Raw genomic sequence first — 26,544 nt, forward strand, 5'->3', positions numbered from 1 at the left:
AGGCTTTCTATATAAGTGCATGAGTAGATTTCCATAATTAAACCTAACCACAATCAAAGACTGTGATTATTATTCAGTTCTATTTTAATGGCAGACCAAATTAAACCTCTATGTTAGACTTGTAGTGAATATTGCAATGATAGGCCCAGAATATAGGCGTTATAGTGTACTGGGGAATTTTTGTGAATCTGAAGCATTTTTCCTCGGTCAGTAGACATGAAATTGGTGGGGATGGGGAACAATCCTTGTTTGCAACGTCTTTGCCCACAGGTGAGTCGTTGCCTGTGGAAGGTGATATGGAGAGTACCAGAAGTATCCTCTCCCTTCAAACAATATGTCTGTCTGTCCACCCTTGCTGTGATCTGAAATATTAGGGAACTCTTCAGGAATTAAAGCATTGTTATCTGCTTGGCCCAAATCATAAGCGAAGGTCAATAACTGATTAAGCCATTACCTTCCAAAGCCATGTGGGGGGAGCAGGGTCCAGAAGGAACAGGGAACAAGGGAGAGAAGAGGGGCTGGGCCATATCCTGGGAACACTGGCTAGTAAGGATATAGACTAAGACCACTGAGTTTAATTTCTAGGAGTGTGGTGCCACTGCAGAAGGTGACGAGTACCCAAAGAAGGTTTCATGTAGCCCACAAATCTTTGCCTTGGATCCCTCTTGTGCTATAGAGCTGTGGACACAGAAATGAGGAGGACCTGGTTCTGGCCTTGAAAAGCTTAACATCTATCAGAGAAGGCAGACACAGAGGGTGCTGTGCTAATGTAACCTAGAACTGCAGGTTTAGGGGAGGCAGAGGGCAGCCGTCACCCACCGGCAAGGGCCTCTTGTTCACACTTCTGCCTTGGATTTATGAAGTGAAAGGGACTCTGACTGTATGCCATTTTCAGATGTAAGATAGGGTGTGGAGGGGGTGTGTCATGGTAGCATGCTGCTGCTAGAGTGCTCTCCTTGGAAAATGGAACTTAATCAACTCTTCTAAGCATTTCTGTGAAGACAAGAAGGAGTATGAAAAACCCCGACTTCATATTCAGCTTCGTTTTTCACTAGTTCTGGGTCTTGGACCAAGATATTTAATTCCTCTGAGCCTTAGTTTCTTCATCTGTTTAATGCAGAGAACGGTTTCCCAGTTTCCTGTACTGGGTAGTGGGGAGCGTGAAATGGAATAATGTATGTCAACATCCCTGGTACACGGTGGATAGCTGAAGACTATAAACTCTGTCTAGTTCATGCCCCAACCTTAGGGCAGCTGAGTAATAATCAGGGTTAGTCTGGATGCATGCCTGATATGAGACCTGATGACCAGGGAGGGTGGCAGAAAGAGTTATCCCTCTCTGATAGCCTCATGCTGTATGTGGAAGAAAAAATTTTTAATTTAAATTTAAGCATCATTTAAGTGAGAGTACACGTCAATCTATTTATATCCTTCTAAATTTGGATCTAATGCACTAATGGCTTTTTTGTCATTGTTCGATTTCTAGAGAATTTAGAAATTCTCAGGAATTAATTTCAGGAATTAAAGAACCATGAGCCCACAGTTTGGCTCATAGCAAAACTTGGAAGTTGTTGTTGATAGTATATTATCTTTATATTCAGTGGCAGCGTGATTTCTCTTTCAGATTGGCAAATGTAAAAGGACAGTTCACTGAGCAGCAATATTCATAGGGAGCTTCATGTTTATGTAATGACGTCGGGCTTTGTGTGCTGTGCAGAATGTACAGGGGTAATTAGATGTTTCAGATACATGTCTAGACAGGGTAAAGCTTCAGGAGCACTTGCCTAACCCTGGGAAAAGCTACAGGTCGCCCACTTGTGACCAGAAAGAGCTCTCCTTGATCAACAAGTTAAATGTGGAGTTAACTCTCTGGCGCTAGATTTACATCCAAGAGGAAAATCAGATCTAATGAGATTTGACAGGGCACATCATTTGTCGAATGAGACTAGGCCTAACTGTGTGGCCAGAACTGGGGGTGATAACAATGATATCGCCTAAATATCTTTCTACTATCCAACTATGGGGCCTGGATACCCACTTTTAGAATCACCTCTATGGATAAAGTAATTCTGATTTGAAAAGGCTTCTGTAAAATGTGAGCTTATTCATCGGGAGGGTTATGCAGTGACCTGGATTGCTTAGTCTTAGGGACAGTAATGAGGAAACATATCTCAGGATAGGTAAGTTCTAATGTGGGGGCTATATAGGACATTTAAAAAGTTTAGAACTGAGTGTACTTTTTGAGGGGGTTGTGGTCAGGTGGAGAGGACTGAAGAGGCAGCATGAGGTCTTTGGATACCTTAGGGAAGGGATTGCTGAAAGGGGAAAGTGTTCTGAGTGTGCCTGTGTGTGTGTGCACGCACATGCATGTACATGCACAGGAAGCAAGGGAGAAACCCATTTCGCTTAAATCCCTGTGCTTCACAAGTTTTGTCTCAAGCCTTGACACTGCTGCTTCTGAGCAAAGATAAAAGTATCTCAAACCCAGCCCCTTTCTGAGTACTTTCTGGCACTGAAGACTTAATAGTGTCTGCTCTGAAGTGTATACTCTCCTGCGGGGATGACAGAGATTCACATTCCACCTTTCCCTCTTGTGTGCCCTCTCCCAGCATCTGATGGCCTCTTAGCCCCCACACCAATCCACTGGAGCACATGTTGCAAATTGTTGTGAGATGATCTCTAAAGCTCTATTCCTGGTACCGCAGAGAGACCCTCAAGGGTAGGAATGTTGAACTTGGAATGTGAAGACTTCCAAAGAGGGGTCATCTAGCCACTATCGCTATCAGCTTCTCAAACTGAAGCGTAACGTTACTATTGATGTTCTGGCACTGATTGAAATCCTGCCTACTCTGCATGAGGCACGGTGCTAGCAGCTTCACACATGTATCTGGTGCTTATTGCAAATTGTTGGTTGTTAGTATTCTTCAAAACTAGTTGTTAGGAGTCAGCTAGTTGTTAGTGTTTCTGTTTTACAGTTTAGACATTTGAGGCTTTGAGAGGTCAAGTAATTTGTTCAGGTGCAACAGCTGGGGAATGAGCAAGCTCGGATTTCAGCTTAGAAATGCCAGCCTCCCTCTACTACTCTGTGCTATCATTAAGGGTCTTTCCTCTTCATCTGGGAGTTTCTGTGTTTTTCAGAAAGATAGCACATGGCCTAAGGAACACTTAACTTGGGTAACTTTACCAAATGGGTTATAAATGGCTGTGGAAAAACAACATGGACAAAGGGTGCAGGAGACACATCTAAGATGTGGAAGAATGTCACATATTTGCATGGCTTGCCTAGCCTCTCATTTTGATACTTTAGTGTCTGCTGATGTGGTAAGGTCTGCTCCTGCTTAACTCCCTTTAGGACTCAGGCCTAGTCTTGTACTCTGCCTACCCAGAAGGAGGGCGGGCCTCCCCTGTCTGCAGAGGATGTGCTTTAGTCCAGAACACTATACCATGACATCTTTTATACCTCGTGCTTGTTATTTTCTTTCTGTTTGTCTTGACACTCAAACCAAAGCTGACTTTGGCTTTCTCCTCTTGGGTCCAATTCATATTTTCCCTGCAGCCATGTTACCTCTGGCTGCCCTGGGCAAATGTCCTCCCAGGACTCCAAGAGATTTTCTGTTTTGACCCCACCCCTTAGGCAGTGCTCTGCTGTTCCCATCCAGCCATGCCAGTAGGAACCAGCTATTAAGCCTGAGCTCCAAGGATCCTGAAGCATCACTTTCCCTCCTATGGCCTTGCCAGTGCTGGCCATAGCTCTGTAATCCCTGCCCCCTGCCAGCACCCTCCTACCAGCCTTTGACCCATTTGCGGAGACTGCGGTGGAGCTGCTGGCCCTGTGTTCCCAGGCCCGCCCTGTACAGCTCAAGCTGCCACTTCTAGAGACCTGGCCAGAACTTGGAAGCTGTTGCTTATTGTGAATGTCTTAGTGTGGAAGAGCAGAGCCTGAGGCAAAAGCCTATATGCTACCACTTAATTGGCGAAAGCAATGCCAGAGAAGCAGCAGTGGGGAGAAAATGGAGCAAGACTGAAAATGAGAGCTGTATTACTGATCTGACCACTGCTTGCTAGCAAGTATAGCTGATTGATCTTATGGGACGTCTTCAGAGAGAATCCGTATGGGTGACTACCTTTCAGGAGGGTCTTGCCAGGGGAGGGCTTTTATTCACTGGCTGTTCTCCCGTCTTGGTCAATATCTGCCCCAAAGGCAGACTTGCATTTCTAGTTTGCACAAGTAAGTCCAGAAGTGGCCAGCTGACAATATCGTACTTATTTGCAACTCACACCTCAGCAACAATAGAGAAGTTCTGGATGGGAGGCAAGAGGGGTGGGATGTGCCTGTGGGTGACTTGAGGGGCTATGCAGTGACATCAGTAGTGATACCTGGATCCATAGTTGTGGGGGCCGCACAAGCCACGTTAGCCCCGCTCAGCCCGGCAGCAGGCAAGTGCACAGATCTGGGTGAGAGATAAACTAAATCCCGCCATGTTGGAGCATTTAAATTTTTTTTAAAAAGTTAAAATATAGCTAACATACAATATTGTATTAGTTTCAGGTGTAGACCATAATTATTCAACATTTATATACCTGAAGAAGTGATCACCAAGATAAGTCCAGCAACCATCTGACACGGTACAACACTATCACAGTGTTATTGACAGTATTCTCTATGCTGTACACCACCACATCCCCATGACTTATTTGTTTTATAAGTTTGAACCTCTTAGTCCCATTCATCTTTTTCCCTCCCTTTTTTGATTTTTGTTGGAGCATTTTAATGTCAGTGCAGCTTGGCTCCTGGGATTGTTTGTACTGCTAGGAAACTTTTTGTCCATTCAAGGGAGCTATTCAGTTTCCCTTTCTAGTTCCCAGGGATGAGCATGAATCTGAGGGGTCTCTCATATGGGTGAATTCAACTGAGTGTTCTCTCTAATTGGTGGGTCCAGATAATGCTACAATAGTGAGATACTTCTCAGAGCAAGAGACAGAAGAGCTGTCAGCTGCTAAATGTGACATTGATCACATATCGAAGGCCTGTGTCTCTGGAAAGCAGTAGTACTCATGGTAAGGTCATGGAGACCTTGTCCAATCCACTGACAGGCCTGTGAAGACAGGTACTACCTTCTAGACCATGTTTCAGCAGCAGTAGATGGCCTCCTCTGTGCCCTCCTGGACTGGGCATGAGTGGTGACCATTTATTTTCCTTAACACCTTCTGGATATTCTCCCCTGACTAGGCCTTAAATGAGCCCTGATGGAAGTGATCCTGCAGGGACCACAGCACCACCACCTGCAGGCCACCCCAGAAAATGCATGTCGAAGATTCTGGAGGCAGAGTTCTGAGTTCACCTTCTCCTCAATTGGGAGGTTTAGATGATGTCAAGAGAAGTATTTAAAGTTCTAGAGAGGCAGTCCTGTGAGCATACAGATGTTCTTCAGGTTTTGATTATACTGAATTTTTCTAACTTGACTCATCTTTCAGCTGACCTCCTACCAAAGGGTGAGGCTTGATCTGGACTCTGGCTTTAGGTAAGGCATTTGAATTAGCTAGATGTCTTCTTGACTTCTGACCCCTTCATGGCCTCCCTTGACACAACTTACCTCTATATAGTAAAAATAGACTTTTCAAACTGAGAGTAAGGAGGACTATACAGATGATTTTCATAACTGTTACTATCCAATAAACCAGCGATCTGCATAGCAGTGGTAGTTAGTTGCTCTAAAAGTGACATACTGGATATATTTCCTGGGAAACTGGGGTTTAGGTGGGTGGCCCAGCCCCCTGTGACCCAAAAAGTGCTCTGTATCCAAACTTGCTCGCCTCATTTCCAACAACTTCCTGGCCAAGCTTTGTTTTGCTGGGAGTTTGTTGGGCATTCAGACCAACTCTGGCACCTGAGCTGAGAAGCACCATCACGGAATGCTCACAGCAGCCTTTCACCAGGCAAACCTATCAGGCAAAACCTTCCAAGCCCTGCCTCGCCCAGCTATTTGGGGAAGATTGGTGACCTGGGCAAGGGTGGTGTCCTGAGATAGTTTTTCAGACAAGCAAAAACTAAAGGAGTTTATGGCCTGTTACTTTGACATGCCAAGCCCCACATAAAAGCAGGCTTCCAACACCACCATGACTTTCATGAACTCACTTCAGAGCTGCTTGCCTTGACCTACTTCTCACTCCATGTTATTCTATTCACAGATTCTCCCGGCTTCTGACCTGGGGGCTGACTCACTTTCCTGTTTACAGCCTTACCTCAGCCCTCATTCCTAATATTTTACACAATTTCTCTGTCAATGACCTTTGCTTCCCTTTTGACTAGAGTTCAGTTTCTTCTCTGGCCAGATATCCTCTGACTATTCTGGGTAAAAATAAGCCAGATCTTGCCTGGCCCCTAGGACACTTGGTCACTTATGTGGCCTCCTAAGAGCATTGTACCTGTTGGACTTGCATTTATATGATTGGAGTAGCCTCAGTGTAAGAACAGAATAGGGGAAAAAGAGCTAGGAGGGGAAGGATGAATAAGGCTATTCCTTCATGAATTATTAGCACTATTGATGCAGACTGTAAAATGAACACCAATCATTATACCCCCATGATTTTTAGACTTATTTAATTTCAAAGAGCCACAGGAAGTATTAAGAACCTCTTGAGGCTTTATGAGCCTATTGGAAGCATACTGACTTGATAGTCCTGCTTCGTAGTCCAACTGGAAGTCTAGCTTTTTCTATCCACAAGTGAATACTTTGTGACAAGTAATTCTGCTTTTGTATCTCAATGAACTATTCAGTGAGTATTCAGATCGAATGGAATCAATCAAGTTTGGAAACGCCTTGACTGCTAATCTTTTAGTTGGCTATAAACTTCTTTATCTCAAAAAAGATTTATTTGGGGGTCTCTGCTCTGCTTATGCCTTCTTCTTTGGGAAATCCCCTTTACCCACAGTCCTGCCAAAATCATGGACTTAGGTGGCCACGTTCATTCCATTTAACCCTCGCCACAGGTGACTGGACTAGTGGTGAACACTTGACACTGATATTGTCAGTCCATCATCTGGTCAGTGACCAACCAGGTTATCTTGCTTGAAAATTTGAGCTAGTAGACATAGAGACCATTGTCAGTCATTGGTGGCTGCCAGACTCTTAAGATCATGTTGAATGAGGACCTGGGACCATTTATGCTACATAGGCAAGCCGAGGTTGTAAAAGAACAGAAACCATCAATAATCATGGAAAGCTAGTTTGCAGAGAAGAGGATGCGTCAGACAAACAAAGGGTTAAGGGACTACAGGGACTCAGTAAGAGAATGATGAGTCACATGATTTTGGTTCCTGGTGGCTTCTCAGCTCCAGACCTTAAAGGCCTGTCTATACTTCCTTTCCTGCTGTTGGTGTCTTCGAGGTGACTTCTTAGATCCTACAGCAACATTCACCCCTACCATCTGAGATAGTTTTTCAGACAAGCAAAAAGGAGTTCATGGCCTGTCCCCCACCCCTTTTTTTGAGATAAGGATTTCTTCTGTTCCTTATGGCTAAAAAACCTTCATTAAAACAAACTGCTTCTTAGGTGTTGCCTGCAGAGGCTACAACAGACAATCGTAAACTTATATCTTGGTAATTAAACAAAGGGTGGAATATTTCCTAGTTGCTTATTTTAAAGTAGAACTTGATGTCATCATGGCCTGTCCCCGACCCCTTTTTTTGAGATAAGGATTTCTTCTGTTCCTTATGGCTAAAAAACCTTCATTAAAACAAACTGCTTCTTAGGTGTTGCCTGCAGAGGCTACAACAGACAATCGTAAACTTATATCTTGGTAATTAAACAAAGGGTGGAATATTTCCTAGTTGCTTATTTTAAAGTAGAACTTGATGTCATTGAACACCATTTGCATCCATATTCTTGTTGTTAATCATTTAGGACATCTGGCTTTCCACCCTCTTCTCACTTGTGATAATAGTATTGGCTTTGTAGGGTGGGTCTTTAGGAACTCAGCATTTGTGGAGAAAAAACGAATCAGATATAAGCTTACATCAAAGGACAAGATTGCCTCTGCTAGTTTATAGGGGTAGACTTTCTGATTATCTGTGCCAGAGACATAATCTTGATTGCATTGTCAACAAATTCAGTCTCCAAATAACTGAAGATTTTTATGGCTGGAGAAACTCCAGATATATAGCATAGGAGGGGAGGCAGGGATGAGGATGAGGTAATCCAGTCTGTGATCCATCTCCAGCATTTACAAGTTTCCCTCTTCATCAGATTTAGCTCCTACATCAAACTGGTATTTATCTAGGTGGGGAAGAGTAAACAGTGGGCATCCTGGAAATGGAGCTGGGTTGGCTTTTTTTTTTTTTTTTTTCTGAAATGAACTGAAAGAGAGGGCACTATGTAAGTTTGCATGAGATACTAAACAAATCTGGGTAATAAAATCCAAAGTTAAGTGAAATACTCTACAGGAAGACTTTTTTTTTTTTAATCTGAGAGAGTAGACAGAAAAATGAATGTCAGTTTGGAAAAGGATATTTAGAGAATGGTAGAGGGAGAACTAATTTGTAGTGAGAGGCTATGTTACCTAGTAGTTGGGCCCATACGATCTGGACCCAGACTACCTAGATTCAAATCCAGGTACACCAATTAGTAGCTATATGATCATGGAGAGGTTACTTAATTTCTCAGTTTCTTCATTTATTAAGCAGAAATATCAATAGTAATTACCTCATAGGTTTGCTGTGAAGATTAAAAGAATTGATACATGTAATATGCATAGAGCAGTATCTGGCCCAGAGTAAGTGCTTAATAAATGCTAGTTATTACTATTATGTAAGATGTCACCTGGTGTGCCAACAAGACCAGCAAGATGCAGGAGAACTAAAGCTACAAATGTTCTATATTCTTTTCCTGATGAGAAAATCCAATACATTTACTCTTTGACTGTGGAATGTGTGTGTTTTGGCTAAAACAAGAAAGAAGATCCATAAAAAGGCTACTAAGATGAAGATGGGAAGAGAGGGGCTTTCGTATAAGGAGAGAAAATAGATTGGGCTCTAGTCTGGAAAAATGAAGACTGAGATGCACTATGATGAATTTTATGAAGGACAGGAATAGCATGAATAATAACTTGTTTATGAAATACTGGAAAATTAGAATTGGTGTGAAAGACAAATACTTTGAGGTGAATACTTGAACAGATGGTTACTTCACTGTGTTTGCACAAAGTCATTCAGTTATGGAGCTCACCAGCTCAGGAGTTTCAAAGCAATTTGGATGAAGGATATGTGTCATGGTCCCTTAGCTATCAAGGGTAGTTAAGGAAGTTTGTGATAGAGCCCTAGTTTAGTCTAGTTCAGCATTTGTAAATAGCTTATATTAATGTAGTATCTAGCTACTTTAAAACACTCAGCAATGTTAATTCGTTGGATTACTACAACAGTAATTTACTGAGTTTATACTGTAGTCAAGGCTCTGGAGGGAATCAAAAGATGAGAAGGATGACTCGTGTTGAAGGTTCTGCTCTGTATTGCCACTCAGAAAACACTATAATTAAATTAATTTAATTTGAAGGCTTAATATATTTGGTTCACTTTTACTTATAATGTTTTGAGACCAGAGGATTTTTAGTTACTTTTTGAATTCATAATTAGTATTTTGAAGAAATTAAAGAAAAAAGTTCACTTTGTTATTGTCTTGTTTTCATAACTTCTACCCAAAACAGCTTACATTTATATTTATTTTTAGAGTAATTATTCATAAAAAGCCATTTTAGAGCTAAAAGTTAATTTAGAGATCTTCAGTTCCTCATTTCACAGCAGGAGACAGGTCTCTTAGGTGACATGCAAAGGTGGCAGAACTTGAATCCAAGCCCAAGTTCTAGTCTTCTGTGTTTTCTTTCCCATCAGTCTGCTTCCTCAGAGGATCAGGGTGATTGCATGGTAGGTAAGCTTATTTCTGTGTACACACAAACTCAAATGTGTTATGCTTCATCTTGGAGCACCCAGAAACAGATTTACTGTGAAGCCAATGAAGCTGAAGCATCAAGACGCCCCTCACTTGTATGAGCCTTGAGTGGGGAGAGGAAGCCAGGTTGTAATCAGAAAACATTTCTGCATAAGCATTTCTGGTAAATGCCCTAAAGAAATAATGTAAGGATGGACTCAACTTTCTAAGGCTCCAGTAATTTGTCATGATTTTTTACATTCTAAAAAAACCCCCTCACTTTTGTACTTATTTTCTGTTTGTAATTATATGTGTGTATGTGTGTGTTTGTGTGTGTGTGTGTGTGTGTGTGTGTGTGTGTGTGTGTGTGTCTTAAAAGAAGTACCCTACTCCTGCTCCAAGATTATATAAATTTTAGGCTCCATAAAACCTGGATCTGCTTCTGATGCCCAAAGATATAATCAGTTGAGAATTTCATTTTAATATTTCTGATTTTTATTTTTAAATTAATTTTATGAAACAATTTGAATGCATTTAAATTACTTTTATTTTTGTTTTATTTTAAATTAACTTAAAATTTTATTTTAATAATAAAATGGAGATAAAGTTGTGTTAAAATGTTTTAAAAATGGAAGCTCCTTGCCTCATCCTTCTCTACCTCTTAGTTTTGCTCTACAGAGTCAACCACTTTTAATTCCTTTAGATTTTTTCCTGTTTACCTCTTTATTGTTTCTTAATAATTTACTTTATTGATCAGTTTTATACCAATTTACAGTGATGTAAAGTTTTAAATCAATAATAAAATGGCATCATATTATTTTATCAATTATATATTGACTTCCTGTGATGGTAGCTAAAGATTTAACTTTGTTACTTCAGACAACCCTTTTCTCTCTTTCTATTTCCCAAAATAGTTAAATCACAATTTTTGTTTACCTCAGTTATTACTATTCATATTGCAATGACTGTGGAAATATTATTTACAACAAAAGCAAGTAGTGTCCTATGGTATCCTTTCTTGTTTATTTGTTCTAGAGTTAATAATGATCTTTTTCTGCTTAATTTACTGTGTTATATATTTGAAACACTACCTTTTCTTTCTTTTCATATAGCTTTTTGTTCACTGAGTTCTTTTGTTTTTCCTTTTACTTAATTTTCTGTAATCTTGCCAAATACATCATCAGAACTGTCAAGCATCTATCTTATCAATATTATTTGTGGAAGTGGTGAAACATATTAGATAAACTACCAATCTTTCACCTCCCCACCCTTTTCCCCCTAGAGACCTCCTTCTGTAATTCTTCATCCTCCTGCTCCAGGATGGACGGATTTTTTTCTAGTGTCTGGAAATTTCATATAATAAGCCTTTAGTGAGGATGTTTGGTAAGGATGACGCTCAGTGGGCTCTTTCTAAATCCTAGGGAATTGTCTACTTATTTTAAGCAATTTTATATAAGCAGATTTTGAAAGTGCATTTTAAGTATCTAGTACCATAAAAGGACAGATGGCCTTCATTTTTTTAGCTGACTAGGTTTACAGAATAGGTTGAAGGGAGTGCTCCTAATAATAATGGATAAAGTACCACAACTGGATGCCTGAAATGTCTAGTGATTTAAAGCAGGATTTGCTAACATGTAATTTAATGCCTATTTTTCTGATGTGTGTTAACCTTAGGGTGAATTATATGAATTTTGAATCCCAGATAATTATTAAGAATACATTCCCAGACAATTTCTTGTTATTTTCAAACTCATAAGGGCACTTGCCACTATGAAAACCAGTTTTTAATTTATAGAAGTTAAATATAATTTAAGACACACAATATATTTTAAAAGCATGATACAAAATTTGTTTTGCATACTATTTTTTGTTAGTTGCCTTAGAAGCATTTCACAATAATGGGGAATTAACTACACTAGTACCAATTATAGCTTCCCCCCCAATACTTTATATATGCAGAATATTTGGTTAATTCTTATTATATACTTCAAAGTAGGCCAATGGCATTTTTTTTTTTTTTTTTACTTTACTAAAGTAGAAATTAAAGCCATTACTGTTAATGATTAGGTTTTCTTATGGAGGATTTTCTGTTATCAGATAATTCCTTACAGGGTAAATGAGGATTTGTGTTTTCTTAGATAATCCAATATGTAAATCAGAGATGGTGCTGATTCTTTAGAGAAGGAAAAGATTATTTTCAGTGTGTTTCTATGTAGTTTAATCTCATTCCTTTTTTGAGATTGTTGCAATTCAAGTGGCATGCTGTTCAGTTGAATTCTTATAGAACATAACCCTATACTTTCGTTTGATTTATTTTCTGAGAACATCACTGGAAGAAAAAAGATTTTGAAATCCTTAAGATCTTGGTGGAAACACTCAATCCTGATAACCTTTACAAGCAGAGATTAAATGTGTTTGATCAAGTCCTCCTCCCAGAATGCACTGCTATTGGAATGCCCCTGGCCTCTGTCTAGGCCTGTAGCTTTGAAGCAACTACACATCTCAGGATGCACCACCCCTTCACCCTTCCTTTTCTGTCTTCAGTGGTATTGTCTGTTGAAAGTTGTGGACAGACATAGGAGTGGTGAATCCCTGGGGGCAAGTGTAGTCTACCCTGTTTGCCTGAGATTTTTTTTTTTCCAGTTAAGTAATTGGATGGTGATGGGATTCACACTGAAGAGTGGTAGGAACAGAGAAATACCTACTGGAGATTATGGTAGGATTCCTGGCTGTTTCTCAAAGAATTCATTGCTTACTTCCTGCTTGATGTTCCAAGACTTATAAAACTGAAGGTGCTTTTCTAATATCTCTATTTCAGCTCAAGTTACTTCTATGCATAGAGAGAGTATTGGTTAATTTGGTGCAGTAATTCATTTCCATCGGTGTTGTGGGGCCTTTTCCTGGATTTTAGCATATGAGATTGGTTCTAAACTTTTTCTCTAGTGATACTGTACATTTCTCCTGCAATTCTGGATTCTTTAAAATGAATGATTTTGCTGAGTGTTTTGCATAAGGGGTTTCTGGACACTTGCATTTATATTTTATTACTGGAAGCTTACCAAAAATAAATGTTTACTCAGTCAATTGACTGAAAATTTTTGGTTTGTTTCATCAGTTAGATTCAACATCAGGTCTCTCTGAGGAACAGTTAAGGTGTCTTCTGGATGAATGCACATTCAAACAAAAATCCATGATTCGACTTTCTTCAGAAAGAGAAAAGAAGGACATTGAGGATATTATGCCTGAATCCCCCCAGCTCTCGAGATCTATCCTCTCTGAGTTACCAACTATGTCAGAAACAGAGGTCAGAAGCACCAAGGTGGAAGATGTAAATATGCATGAGAATGCAGAACGTAAAACATCTACAGGCTACTATCTCACCAAAGCCTTGACTGGGCATTACATGTCACAAGCTCTTGTCATCGAAGCTGAGAATATGAAATGCCTCCAATTTTCCAAGGATGAGGTTTTTAGTGATACAAAAGACTATTTTATGTCAAAGACTCTTGGCATCGGAAGACTGAAAAGGCCTTCTTTCTTGGATGATCCACTGTATGGCATCAGTGTGAGCCTTTCATCCGAAGACCAACATCTGAAACTCAGCCTTTCAGAGAAACCAAAAACAGGTAAGGCTTGGAGAGTATGTGTTTTGGTGAATAATTCTTACTAAAAATCTCAATGTAAAAGTATTATAGTTTAAAGTAGAGTAGGATAAGGAGGTATGTTTGTGAGTCACAGATGACGTTGATTAAGAGCATGTAAACATAAGAACATATTTATCGATGTTTGTATGAGATCAACGTTGAGATTAGTACTCTTATGAAATATATTATTAATGATAATTAACGTATTCTTTTTTAAAATTGGTATAAAATTGGTATATAATATTATATAAATTTCAGATGTACGATGTTGTAATTTGATATCTGTATATACTTCAAAGTGATTACCAGCAAAAATCTAGTTACCATCCTTCACTATACAATTGACTTCCTTTACTCATTTCACCTACCCCTAATCACCTTCCCCTCTGGCAACCACCAGTCTGTTCTCTGTATCTATGGGTTTGTTTTTGTTCATTTCTTTCTTTTTTTTTTTCTTTAGATTACACATATGAGTGAAATCATATGGTATTTATCTTTCTCCATTGGACTTTTTTCTCTTAACACCCTCAAGGTCCATCCATGTTATCACAGATGTCAAGATTCCATTCTTTTTTATGGCCGAGTAGTATTCCAGTAATACACACACACATGCGCGCACACACACACACATCACATCATTTTTATTCATTCATTGATGGACACCTAGATTAACACATATTCTTGATGGTTATCCAGAAATCAATGTTGATTTCAGAGGAAAAGAGAAATTAGTTTGAATAGATATAAGAATTTGAATAGATTTGCTTAGTATTTCAATTTCCAAACTTCAGTGATGAAAATTTGTTCTAAGGAATGAATTTGTAAAATGCCATTTATTCTTGCAATTTTATGAGTTTCTGTATGCAGACTTCCCATCTCAGCTACTTGCATATTCTCAGGTATTTTGTCTTAATCCAATGTTGCATCTTACGCAGTGATCCAGGGTGCAAATACTATGGGCAGTTTTTTGACATAAACAAATTTCAATTATTTATCGATGTTAGAGGTCTAACATAGTCTGTATTTTTTTAATCTATTTAAATAGCTTCAACTTTTCCTCTAATGTAGATTAAATATATTATCTGTCATATCTATATCTATCTATTAGTTATTAAATCTATCATCTGTTAATTCTGGACTAACCCCTCAGTCCTGTATTTCTACCTGCCTGCAAGGCAAGTTCATCTGGAGATGGCCTCAAACTAATTTCCTCATCTTTCTTTCAACTCATACTTTCATCTTAACCTCTGTCCCCTCAATCACTCAGGCTCAAAATCTGCATCATCGTTGCATTTTCTCTCTCCCTTGCTTTCCACTTTCAATCTTCAAACATTGTTTGTCTCCTCCCGCAGCGTCTCCCATGTCCATCCCTTCCTCGCACTTCCTACTACCTCGACTGGACCAATGCAATAACCCTCTGTCAGGCTTCCCTGCCTCTGATCTCTTCCCTTCCTCTTGTCATTGTCAACCACCACTAAACTAATTCCCCCAAAGAACAGCTTTGATATCCATACTTCCCAGATCAAAAAGCTTCTATGGCTCTCCACTGCCTAATGAATGAAATCTGAATTCTTTCACTTGATGTTCAAGGCCTCCATAATGTGACCTGAAGTTCTCTTCCTAATCGATCTCTGACTAGTCCCTAGATGTTCTTCAGGTTATAGCTGATTTGGTCTCAGGATTTCCTGTGTTCCTCAGGAATGCTCGGGTACCCCTTCAACTCTGAATGTAACCTTCCTTGGTCCCCTCTTTTAAACATTTTATTTCTCCTCTGAATGTCCCAGAGCACTGATTCCCTATCAGATCATTTTACACACACTGTCTTGACCTTGTTATGCGCACACATATCTTCTCTTCCTTAAAATTGTGTGACCTCTTTGAGGACAGAGATCCTGTCTTCTGATTCATTGTTATATCCAAAGTGCTGCCTTAAACCAGGGGCCTATTTAATAAATAAAAGAATTTAAATTATCCAGTTTTAGAATACACTGAAAATATGGTTTACATTTGTTCTTCACATTATGAACTAAAGTCAGTGGTATCACAAAGAATTATGCAAGCCTTACATTCTATATAAAGATCTTGAGCTTTTTTAAAAATGAAATTTTACAAACTGTAAAGTTTTTATCCAGTAGCAGAATTCACTTACAACATGTAATTCAGTAAGATGGGTGCGGTCTGCTTTCCCCCACCAAAGATTTTCATTTAATAAACAAAAGAACAAAATACAAAAACTTTGCTCTACTCTAAAATTTTAGTGTATTTTCTTTCTTCTTGGACAAAAGGTTTTTATTACAGAGAAAATATCTGCATCACCTCTTTGTTTACCCCAATCCAACTTGCTTAATTGGATGTATAGGGGGGCCTCATTCCCATATAGGATCATTTCCATATGGGATCAATGTGTGTGTGTGTGGGGGGGTGGCTTTAGAACAGCATTTTGCTAAGATATGACTTTACTTCTATGTGAATGTGCATCACACTGATGGTGTATCTATTGCTGAGCAGAACATGACAAGATGGAATGAACTAAAATTTAATGTGACTTAATGGAAAGAAGCTATGGTGGCTTATTTCTAACTCCACAGAACATGTCTCTGATGGCACCAGATAATCCTAATGTATGATTGTAACAACCTTGTGTCTGGAGGATTAAGATGGCATAGAAGTGAATATGTGCACCATATTTTATTTTCTGTTCATTACATAACAAACCTTAAGGAATAGGTCCTACATTATCATTTTGAGTGTGTTAGTATATCTAAACTTAGAGTTTTTATTTTACTAACCTCAGCATTTATGATTATTAAAATAATTTGCTAATAAATTTTATTCTGAAATACTAAATTGTACATTATGTACTTTCTACAAAAGTGTACACCAAAATCTAATGCTAAACCAGTTTTCTGGGCAAAAAGCCCTTTAAAGATGAAATGGTAATGGAGAGTTGCAGTGTGTTCAGCTGTTACATTATATCCTGGCTCTTTCTCGGGAAATAGATACATGTGAATGTGATTCACAGTAGATTTCTATAAGACAGAAAAGAAAAAAATACCATTTGTCATTTTCTCTTTCAATAACAAATATTATTGGTATGTAATTTTCTTTTCCTTGATGAACTGAGGTCTGTTACAAGTGTTAAAATTCTGCTTCTAAAACGCAGAGTCAGATAATACTTCAAAGGAGAACCAAACCTAATGGCACTGAGGACCAATTTAAATCATGGTATTGAAAAATGAGTCTTTACTTTGCAGCTGTATTAAGTTTCCACTGTGAAATACATCATGTTTCATGTTTGTACGTTAAGTTTAATGGTAACTACTGTTATTTGACTTTCTGGATACAAGGTTCAGTAAATTCAGTGTTGTACTCACTCACTGTTGGGGTTCTAGGGGATCAAAAATAGCACCTTCTCTTTCCCACCTGGATCAGAACCAACTGAGAGAGAGATGGGTCCCAGCGAATGGAGATCAAAGAGATTGGCTTTATTGCTGATGAAATGTAGGGGATTGTTGTGACTCGAGTAGGCAGCCAGGTTTCCTAATGCTGCACCACCAAAGTAAACCTACACATCCAGTCACTGGCAGAAGTGAAGAAATCTCAAGTCTCACCTGTTTACCCCAATCCAACTAATAGTATGGAGGAGCAAAGAAGCACCCTTGGAGGGGATGCTGACTCTCTTGGAGGAAGGTGCTGCCCCGAGTGTGCCATTTCTTCCTCCAAACTCACCAATCAAAATAACTGGCTCTTCTTCCCATCGGGAGAGTATTGGGGGGTGGAGTGAGGTGAGATGCCGCCCCACTATAAGTTCCTCCACATGGGAGCATGAGGAAAGTGAGAAGTAAGTGTTCCACGGTACCACTTAATGTCAGAACCACTGCTGTGTACGCTGGCACTTGAGAAGGAAAATGCTTCAGTATATTATTTAGTCAAATGATCTTATGCTGAATTGCTTTCTAGATCATAAAAAAGGCATGTATGCATGTACAGTATTCTTTTTTTGACATAAAGCACTCGAACTACTTATTAACAGAAATTCATATAATAAAGAGTAAAACATAAATAACAAGTAACAAAAATAGAATAGGGCAAAAAAAGGTTACAAAGTTATATAGTAAAGGAGACAGAACTATATTAATTCTTCCAGGAAAACAGTGGAATTTCCCATAGGATCCATTTAGTGAATAGTGTTCTTAAAAATACTATAACAAATACAAAAATGAGTTGGGTGAGGTTGTTTTAAAAATAACATCCCTAAGTGAAAACTAGAGTGACCAACTGTTTTGGTTTGCTCAGGAGTGTCCTGGTTTTACCACGGAATGTCCCTTGTCCCAGGAAACCCTCACTTCCTAGAAAACTGGGGTGGTTGGTTGCTCTAAATTGAAACAGAACATAGAAAAATTACCCAAAGGACAAAGCTAACAGTCCAGGCTAGAACCTAGAAGAGCAGAGTGGTGCCTGGCTTACCTACCCACTGGCACGATCTGTCTTGGAGTGTGGGCTCTGGGTAAGGGATATCTGGGTTTGAATCCTTGCTCTGCTACTGGCAGGTGATCTTAGGCAAATTACTTAATCTCACTCTCCTCTACACCTTGGGTTCATTATAAGTAAGATGGCTTAATATTTACCCTATAGAGTTATAATAAGATCAAATGAGAAAATTTACATAAAATGATTAGGTCAGTGAGTGGACTTGGTTGGCTTACATGGTCTTTAATGTGTAATCAGGAGATTTCCTGTAAATGTCTGGATTTCTGACTTTTCTGACAAATCAGCAGATCCTTCCACTAGAGAGGCAAGCTGAGTAGCAGATGTTCCTTTAGAAGGGTCATGTAATCTCCAGGAATATATAGTCTGTATCTGGCCCTCTCTACTTCACGGGCTTGGCCCTTTGGAACCCTGTGAGCATTATTCCTAACCAGGTTGAGCAAGCATTGGGGTTATCTGGGGAGTTTTTTGCTTGTTTTATACCTATGTCAAAGGCTCTAGCCAGACTTACTGAAATCAGAATTCCTGGTATGGAACGTTCAGACTGTCAGATTAATGCAAACCACAAGCTTTTGCTGTGAATATTTGAGAAATATAGGTTTCAGTTTAGATGTAAGAAAGCTAATTATGTTATCCTATTGTGGTCCTCAGATAGAACAAGTTCTATCAAAATTGGCAACTATACAATCTGAATATACCTCATATTGAAATTCTGCCCATCAAAGTTTTATTTGATTCTAACTTGCTCAATAAAGGCTGGTTGCAGGTGGATTGACTTTTGGCAATGCTGCTGCGGTGGTTTGAAGGGGACATGTGTTAATATATGTTATTCTTCATACCACCTGAATAGTTTCAAAGAAACTAGGTTGTATTGAGAAAGTTTTCTTTGTTATAATATAGTCTTACTGGTTTGCAGTGAGGCAGTGAAATTCTAAAAATAGTAATACTATTAGCTAATTTTTTTCTTTTAGAAATGTTTTGGCTTGCTCTTAGGGAAATACTTAACTTGTTGCTTTGATAGAGTGTTTCTCTGTGTGCGCCTTCAGGCCTCCCTATTAGTATTTGTTAAATTACTTTTCCAAGGCTGCTAATTCCTTCTTAGATGCTCTTAACTTAAACCTCATCAAAAGTTTATTTGATCAAAATATCAGAGCTGCCATATTAGAAATTTCCAGTGTTTTTTTTTTATATATTACATTAGTACATAGTAAGTTTACATTTGATGACTTTATCTTTTCAAGTTATTTTTTAACTAATTTTCTTTAGTCCAATTCTTCTTGAGATAAACTGTTCATGTACATATTTGCCACTTATTTTTCTCTACATATTAATTATCATTTTTTCATTTTGATAGTAGCGTGAACAGTGGCATATTGGAGAGTTTTAATATTTAATATACTTGTCACTTTATCAGTTATTGGGAACTTCTGATTCCATTGCTTTATTCAAATTGGGTAAAATGAAAAATTACTGAAGATCATCTGACTAGACGAGCAGTATTGTCATTATCTGGGTGCTTATTAGAAATGTGGAGTCCCAAGCTCTGCTCCAGATCTACTGTATCAGAGTCTAATTTTAACAAGATGCCCTCACCAGGTGATTTGTATGCAGGTTAAAGTGTGAAAAGCTCTAGACTAGATATGGTTTACTAGTCACTCTACTTTAGGATTGTAAAAAATATTAGCATATGTGGCAGTAGTGAAAATAACAGAAGGTATCTTTTTTCCTGTCTGCTCAATCCATGCTTGTTTTCATTTTGATGAAGAAACTACCTTAAATTTCATTCTGATGAAGATACTACCTCTCCAGATTGTCTTCTCTCTCCAGCCATCCCTATTGTCCTTTTGGGTAACCTTACCCTTATCCACTGAGAGCAAGCATGTCCTAACTTGAGTTCTCTACTCTTTCATGGTTAATATTTTATTTGGAGACACATATAGCCAGTATGGGATCATTTAAGCTTTGTATACTTGTGATTTTTAGATATTCCTACTTGGTATCTGCCTCAAATCTTTCTGACATTTTAAGCTATACTGAGTCCATTCCTTAGGCAGCACTTCTTACTTCTGGTTGCACGTTAGAATCACCTGGTGAGATTTAAAACAGATTACTACGTTGATTATATCCCAAATGAATTAAATAAATTGCTAAGGTTTGACTTATCAGTACTTAAGTCACTTTCTGAGAGTGGGGTCTGGGTGATTCTGTTATGTAGCCATACTTCCATGTCATTGCTCTTGGTTCTTCATCTTATTCATTAAGGACATTAGTATATAAAATGAGTAGGACATAATCACTACTCTGAATTATTTCATAGTCTGTTGTTGAAGGCAGGCACTTAAGCAGATAGTCACAGTAGGGTGGGACAATTATAATAAGAGTTTTAGGACAAAGTACATGGCAACACTGCAAAGGGGATGATGAAAACTTGGAAGATGGGAAATGGGGATGTGGTATTCAAGTTACGCCTCCAGGGATGAGGGGTCCTTTTCTGGGTGGGCAAGGAGAACACTCTAGATGGTAGCAATAGTACTTATGAAGGCATGAGGTCATGGTCTCATCATTCCTCACCTTAGGTGAGGTCTGCTTCATATTCATCCTGCCTTCCTCTACAACTTGTTTAATATTTCTTCTCTGTGGGTTGACAATATCACTATATTTTTTACTTTACTCTCTGCAACTACAAATCATTTAACCTTAATTGTTAGGTGGACTTTTTTTTAAATAACAGCTTTGTTGACATATATTTTATATACCTATATTAGATTCCTGTGGTTGCCAGAACAAATTATCACAACAGAAATTTATTATCTCATGGTTTTGGAGGCCCAGAGTTGAAATCAAGGTGTCAGCAAGGCCACACTCAGCTTGAAGGCTCTAGAGAACGCTTTCTTCTTCTGATTTCTCAGGCTGTTGACATTCTTTGGTTTCCTGCTTTGTGGTCACATCACTCCGATCTCTGCCTGTCTTCATATTGCCTTTTTCTCTGTGAGTCTCGAATCTCCCTCTGTTCTTATTAGGACATTTGTTATTGAATATAGGGCCTTCCTGGATAATCCAGGATGATCTCCTCAAGATCCTTAGCTTAATTACCTCTGCTAAGACCCTTGTTCCAGGTAAGGTAACTTTCACAGGTTCCAAGGATTAGGATGTGGACATAACTTTTTTTGAGCAACCATTCAACAATACTATCCAAGTCAGTGGTTTTTAGTATATTCACAGAATTGTGTGTTCTTCACCACTATCAATTTTACATTTTCTTCACCCTTAAAACAAACACTGTACCCGTTAGCAGTCACTCCCCATTTTCCCCAACCTTTTAGCCTCAAGCAATCACTAATCTACCTTCTGTCTCTGATTTCTCCTGGTCTGGACATTTCTTGTAAATGGAATCATGTACAATATGTGGCTGTTGTTTCTGCTTACATTTAACATAATGTTTTCAAGGTTCAACCATGTTGTAGCATGTATTAGTACTCCATTCCTTTTTTATTGTTGAATAATATTCTGTTGTATGGATATGCCATACACATTTTATTTATCCATTCATTAATTGATGGACATTTGGGTTGTTAATACTCCTTCACTGTTATATGTAATGCTGCTATGAATATTGGTGTACAGATTTTGGGTGGACGTATGTTTTCATTTCCCTTGGGCATGTACCTAGGAGTAGAATTGCTGGATTTATCGGAACTGCCATTCTGTTTTGCAAAGCAGCTGCACCATTTTAGATTCCCACTAGCAGCGTATGAAGGTTCCAGTTCCTCCTGATTCTTTTTTTATTGGTTTTCATTTGGTTCTGTTGTCAATACTGCCTTTTCTGATAACCTTCTCACTAACATTGCTAGAAGAATATTTCCATTTCACTTTTGTTAGTGTCATAATTTTTTTCTCACATCGAAGAAATGAAAGGTGATCAGTTCTTATCTACTCTATATTATTTATTTTTGGTTTTACCCTACTTCTCAGACTTAGTTCAAAGCAAAAAAAAAAATTTCTTTTTGATGTCTATCTCCAAATCCATAACCATTTTAACTCTCAAAACACAAAACGTTCTCCCTTGGCTGTAAGCTTAATGAAGGCAGGCGCCTTATCTTTCATTTTTTCCTGTAAACTTTGTATGTAGCTTATGGTGACTGTCCAATAAATGTTAAGAATGTGGTTATTGTCTCATGTGTAAAAGGATTTAATGTTTTATAGGCTGAATGATTTTTCTTAATTATGTACACATTTCTTGTTGCCTAACAACTTTGGTTATTGTTTTTCATGTGCAGATGAACAAGAGATTGAAGATATGACAGAAGAATGTAAAGAATCTTAAGCAAAGACTTGCTGGCTGGGGTGTGCTTTAAGAAAGTTGGTAAATTAAGTTAATTTATACTTTTTCTGATTCTTTGAATTCAGTGAATGCATTGTAGAGACCATTCTTCAAATGATTTTAATATTTGGATTCTTTCTGGATTGCATTTCATTGATATTATTGTTCAATGGTTTTCTTCCTTGAAATTCCTGAGAAAATTGTTTTTTATTACTAATCTTGCAACATCAGGAATACATTATAGAAGCCAACATTTTATCTATCTGTATTTTAAAACTGGTTGAAGTGCTATGATTGTTTTGTATTTGATTTTATATGTTACAACTTTACTGTGATTCAGACAAATTTAATCACTATGAATTTTTGTTTTGGCCCGGGTTTTCCTTGTTTTCCTCCTCTCTCATGCCTGTTAAGTAAGTACAACTTGCCATAGAAAGAAATGAATTTTCTCAATAAAGCAAAGTTCGGATAGCTTTTACTATCTTATTAGCAATGATACCTTTCTTAAGGAGGAGTTTGAATTATATATTACTTTCGATTTGCTATCTTTGAGAGTTTGCCTTTTAGAATGCAGCAAATAAAGATCAGCTACTTTAAAAAATTCTGTGGTACTAAGAGAGAAGGTTTGTCTAGTTACACGTCAGTAATTTGGATTCATGAGAATATTTCATGTCAACGCTGCATATGATGAATTGGCATTAGAACTAGAAGTCCAATTTATTTTTGATTAAAAAAAAAAGAGCTGGCTATTGTACTGCCTTTAATGAAATTTGGAGTAGTATATATGTATTAGTGTATATGTGTTATTATTTTTTGTTTGCACATTTTCATCCCTTGATATTGGATACTGTTAGTGATCGCCTACATCAAATTTCCTTGACTTTTAGAATGAAGAATTCTGTAGCTACTATTTTCAGAGAAATCGATAAGCAATTTCTTTTGTGAGCCTCCTCTTTCAATTTACATTAAAATAGCAACGATTCATGCTAATGTCTGTGTTACAATGTAATTTATCTTGATGCTCAGAGGTTTGCTGTGGGGGTGCCAGTAGAAGTTAAAAGTTGTGGTTTTAAACTCTCATAGGAATGACATGTGTTGTAGGGTTTGGGTCAGAACAGTCAGAGGGGAGAGGAGATATGGGTAGGACTTTGGAGTAGTGGCAGAGAGGAGCCATTGTTGCCTTTCAAAAGAGCTCAGCTTTCTAAACCAATGTGCTTGTGCTATTCGGGGTGTGTGTGTGTGTGTGTGTGTGTGTGTGTGGTGTGTGTGGTGTGTGTGTGTGTGTGTGTGTGATAGAATGGTGGGGAGAACTTATGGCTTTATAATGTGTTTTTGCAAATGGTATTTGGGGCATGGTGAGACTTTATGTTCCAGGAGTTTGAGAGAGCGGAAGGAAAATAGAATGATCCTAAGTGACGAATTTTACCATTACAAGAGATGACACCATTCCACAGCATGTCAACTGAAGGTCCCTCTAACAAGGACTGGTAAGCTGAACTTATAATTGAACATGAAGGCTTCAGATTAAAGAAGAAATGTTACTCTGATAGGGAGAGAAATTGTTCTTATTAAAAATCAGTGTTTTTATTTTAATGTTCCCTTTAGACCTAGTGATAGAACAAGATAGAGGTGAAAAACTAAGAAAGAACAAGAGCTTATTCATTTCAAGAATGAACTTAGGATTTTAAAATTTGAGGTTTGTGGACTTAAGATTTCTCAAGAAGACTATTGGCACCACTTTTATTGTGAATCTCCACAGGGCCTGAAGTTAATGCCCTTCAATCCATCTCTCTCTGAATCACATAAACAGTTGCAGGAAAAAAAAGCTAGCGACTTGATGTGATGCTTTTAATTTTTTCCCATATTACAGAATTTAATAAACAGTCCTCTTAAAAATATATAGTTAAGAAGCAAGTAAAAAAAACGCAAGGCAAAGAAAAAGTACAGGATAGTATATTTAGGAGAAACAATTCATAAAATAAAGTAGAAGTAGAATTCGTAGAGTAATTACAATGTGTTCTCTAAGAAAGGAAAGAAGATATTTCATGGAAATAGTATAATTCTCAACAATAAAGTTAACAGACAAAGTTTCAACATTGCAGAAAGTAATTTAAAAAGTCAGTTATATTGTAATTAGCGGAATGAAAGATAAGGTGTAGAAAAATAAACTGGGTATGCTGCATGCCTAAAATAGAATTTCTTTTAAGGAGAATTAAAAATTTTAAAAGTTTTTAAATTACAATTGACATACAATATTATACTAGTTTCAGATATACAACACAGTGATTAGACATTTATATAACTTAAATGATTACCCCGATCATTGACTCTATTCCCTATACTGTACTTTACACCCCCATGACTATTTTTATAACTGACAATTTGTACTTCTTAATCCCTTCACTTTTTTCACCCATCTTCCCAACTCCCCTTCTATCTGGCACCCATCAATTTGTTCTCTGTATGTATGAGGCTGTTTCTGTACTTCGTTTTTTAGATTCCCCATGTAAGTGAGATGATATGGTATTTATCTTTCTCCATTTGACTTATTTCACTAAGCATAATACCCTTTAGGTCCATCCATGTTGTTGCAAGTGATAAGATTTCATTTTTTTTTTTTTATGATGGAGTATTATTTCATTGTACATATATGTGCCACCTGTTTATCCAATCGTCTATTGATGGGCATCTAGGTTGCTTCCATATCTTGGCTATTGTAAATAATGCTGCAGAGAACAAAGGTGTGTATATAACTTTTAATGTTTTGGGTTTCTTCAGATAAATACCTAGAAGTAGAATTGCTAGGTCATATGGTGGTTCTATTTTTAATTTTTTGAGGAATCTCCATACTGTTTTTCATAGTGGCTCTACCAATTTACAGTCCCACTAACAGTGCACAGGGGTTCCCTTTTCTCTACTTCCTTGCCAACACTTTTTGTTTGTTGATTTACTGATGATAGCCATTCCGACAGGTGTGATGTGATATCTCATTGTGGTTTTGATTTGTATTTCCCTGATGCTTAGTGACACTGAGCGTCTTTTCATATGTCTGTTGGCCATAAGTATGTCCTCTTTGAAGAACTGTCTATTCAGGTGCTCTGCCTTTTTCTTTTTGGTGTTAAATTGTATGGGTTCCTTATATATTTTGGATATTAACCCCTTATTGGATGTATCATTGGCGAATATCTTCTCCCATTCAGTAGGTTGTATTTTTGCTTTGTTGATTTCCTTCACTGTGCAAAAATTTTAGTTTAACATGGTTTCATTTTTTTCCCTTCTGTTTTCCTTGCATGAGGAGACATATCCAAAACAGTATTACTAAGAGCAAGGTCAAAATGTTAAATGCCTATGTTTTATTCTAGGAGTTTTATGGTTGCGGGTCTTAATGTTTAAGTCTTTAATCCATTTTGAGTTTATTCTTATATATGGTGTAAGAAAGTAATCCAGTTATATTCTTTTGCATGTATCTGTCCAGTTTTCCCAACACTATTTATTGAAGAGACTGTCTTTACCCCATTGTAAATTCTTGCCTCCTTTGTTGTAGGCTAAATGATCATATAGGGGCGGGGTTTTTCTGGAGTCTCTATTCTGTTCCATTGATCTGTGTGTCTGTTTTTATGCTAGTACCATGCTGTTTTGATTACTATAGACTTGTAGTATAGTATGATATCAAGTAGTGTGATACCTCCAAGTTTGTTCTTCTTTCTCAAGATTGCTGTGACTATTCAAGGTCTTTTGTGGTTCCATATAATTTTAAGATTAATCTAGTTCTGTGAAAAATCCCATTGGTATTTTGATAGGGATTGCATTGAATCTGTAGATTCATTTGGGTAATTTGGACATTTTTATGATATTAATTCTTCCAATCAATGAGCATGAAATATCCTTACATTTATTTGTATCTTCTTCAGTTTCTTTCTTCAGTGTCTTATAGTTTTCTGAGTACAGAACTTTTACCTTCATGGTTAAATTGATTTCTAGGTATTTTATTCTTTTCGATGCTATTTGTGGGATTGTTTTCTTAATTTCTCTTTCAGTTCATTTTTGGTATATAAAAATGCAACCGATTTTTACATATTAATTTTGTATCCTGCTACTTAATTTATTAGTTCTAGTAGTTTTTTGGTTGATTCTTTAGGTTTTTTTTTCTATACGATATCATGTCATCTGC

At 37.8% G+C, this 26,544-nt stretch overlaps 1 protein-coding gene across 2 annotated transcripts in view; it reads left to right on the plus strand.

The window, feature by feature from the left end:
• The window catches only part of FSIP1 (fibrous sheath interacting protein 1), a 151,312-nt gene extending 128,461 nt beyond the window's left edge, over nucleotides 1-22,851 (plus strand). For both annotated transcript variants that reach the window (XM_025038966.1, XM_006920505.3), the window contains 2 exons: nucleotides 13,036-13,546; nucleotides 22,330-22,851. In XM_025038966.1, the coding sequence (XP_024894734.1) occupies nucleotides 13,036-13,546; nucleotides 22,330-22,376 (558 nt within the window). In that variant the 3' untranslated portion in view covers nucleotides 22,377-22,851. The remainder of the gene's footprint in view (nucleotides 1-13,035; nucleotides 13,547-22,329) is intronic.
• Nucleotides 22,852-26,544: the final 3,693 nt, after the last annotated feature.

The sequence above is a fragment of the Pteropus alecto genome, unplaced genomic scaffold, assembly GCF_000325575.1.
Source record: "Pteropus alecto unplaced genomic scaffold, ASM32557v1 scaffold86, whole genome shotgun sequence".
NCBI lineage: Eukaryota > Metazoa > Chordata > Mammalia > Chiroptera > Pteropodidae > Pteropus > Pteropus alecto.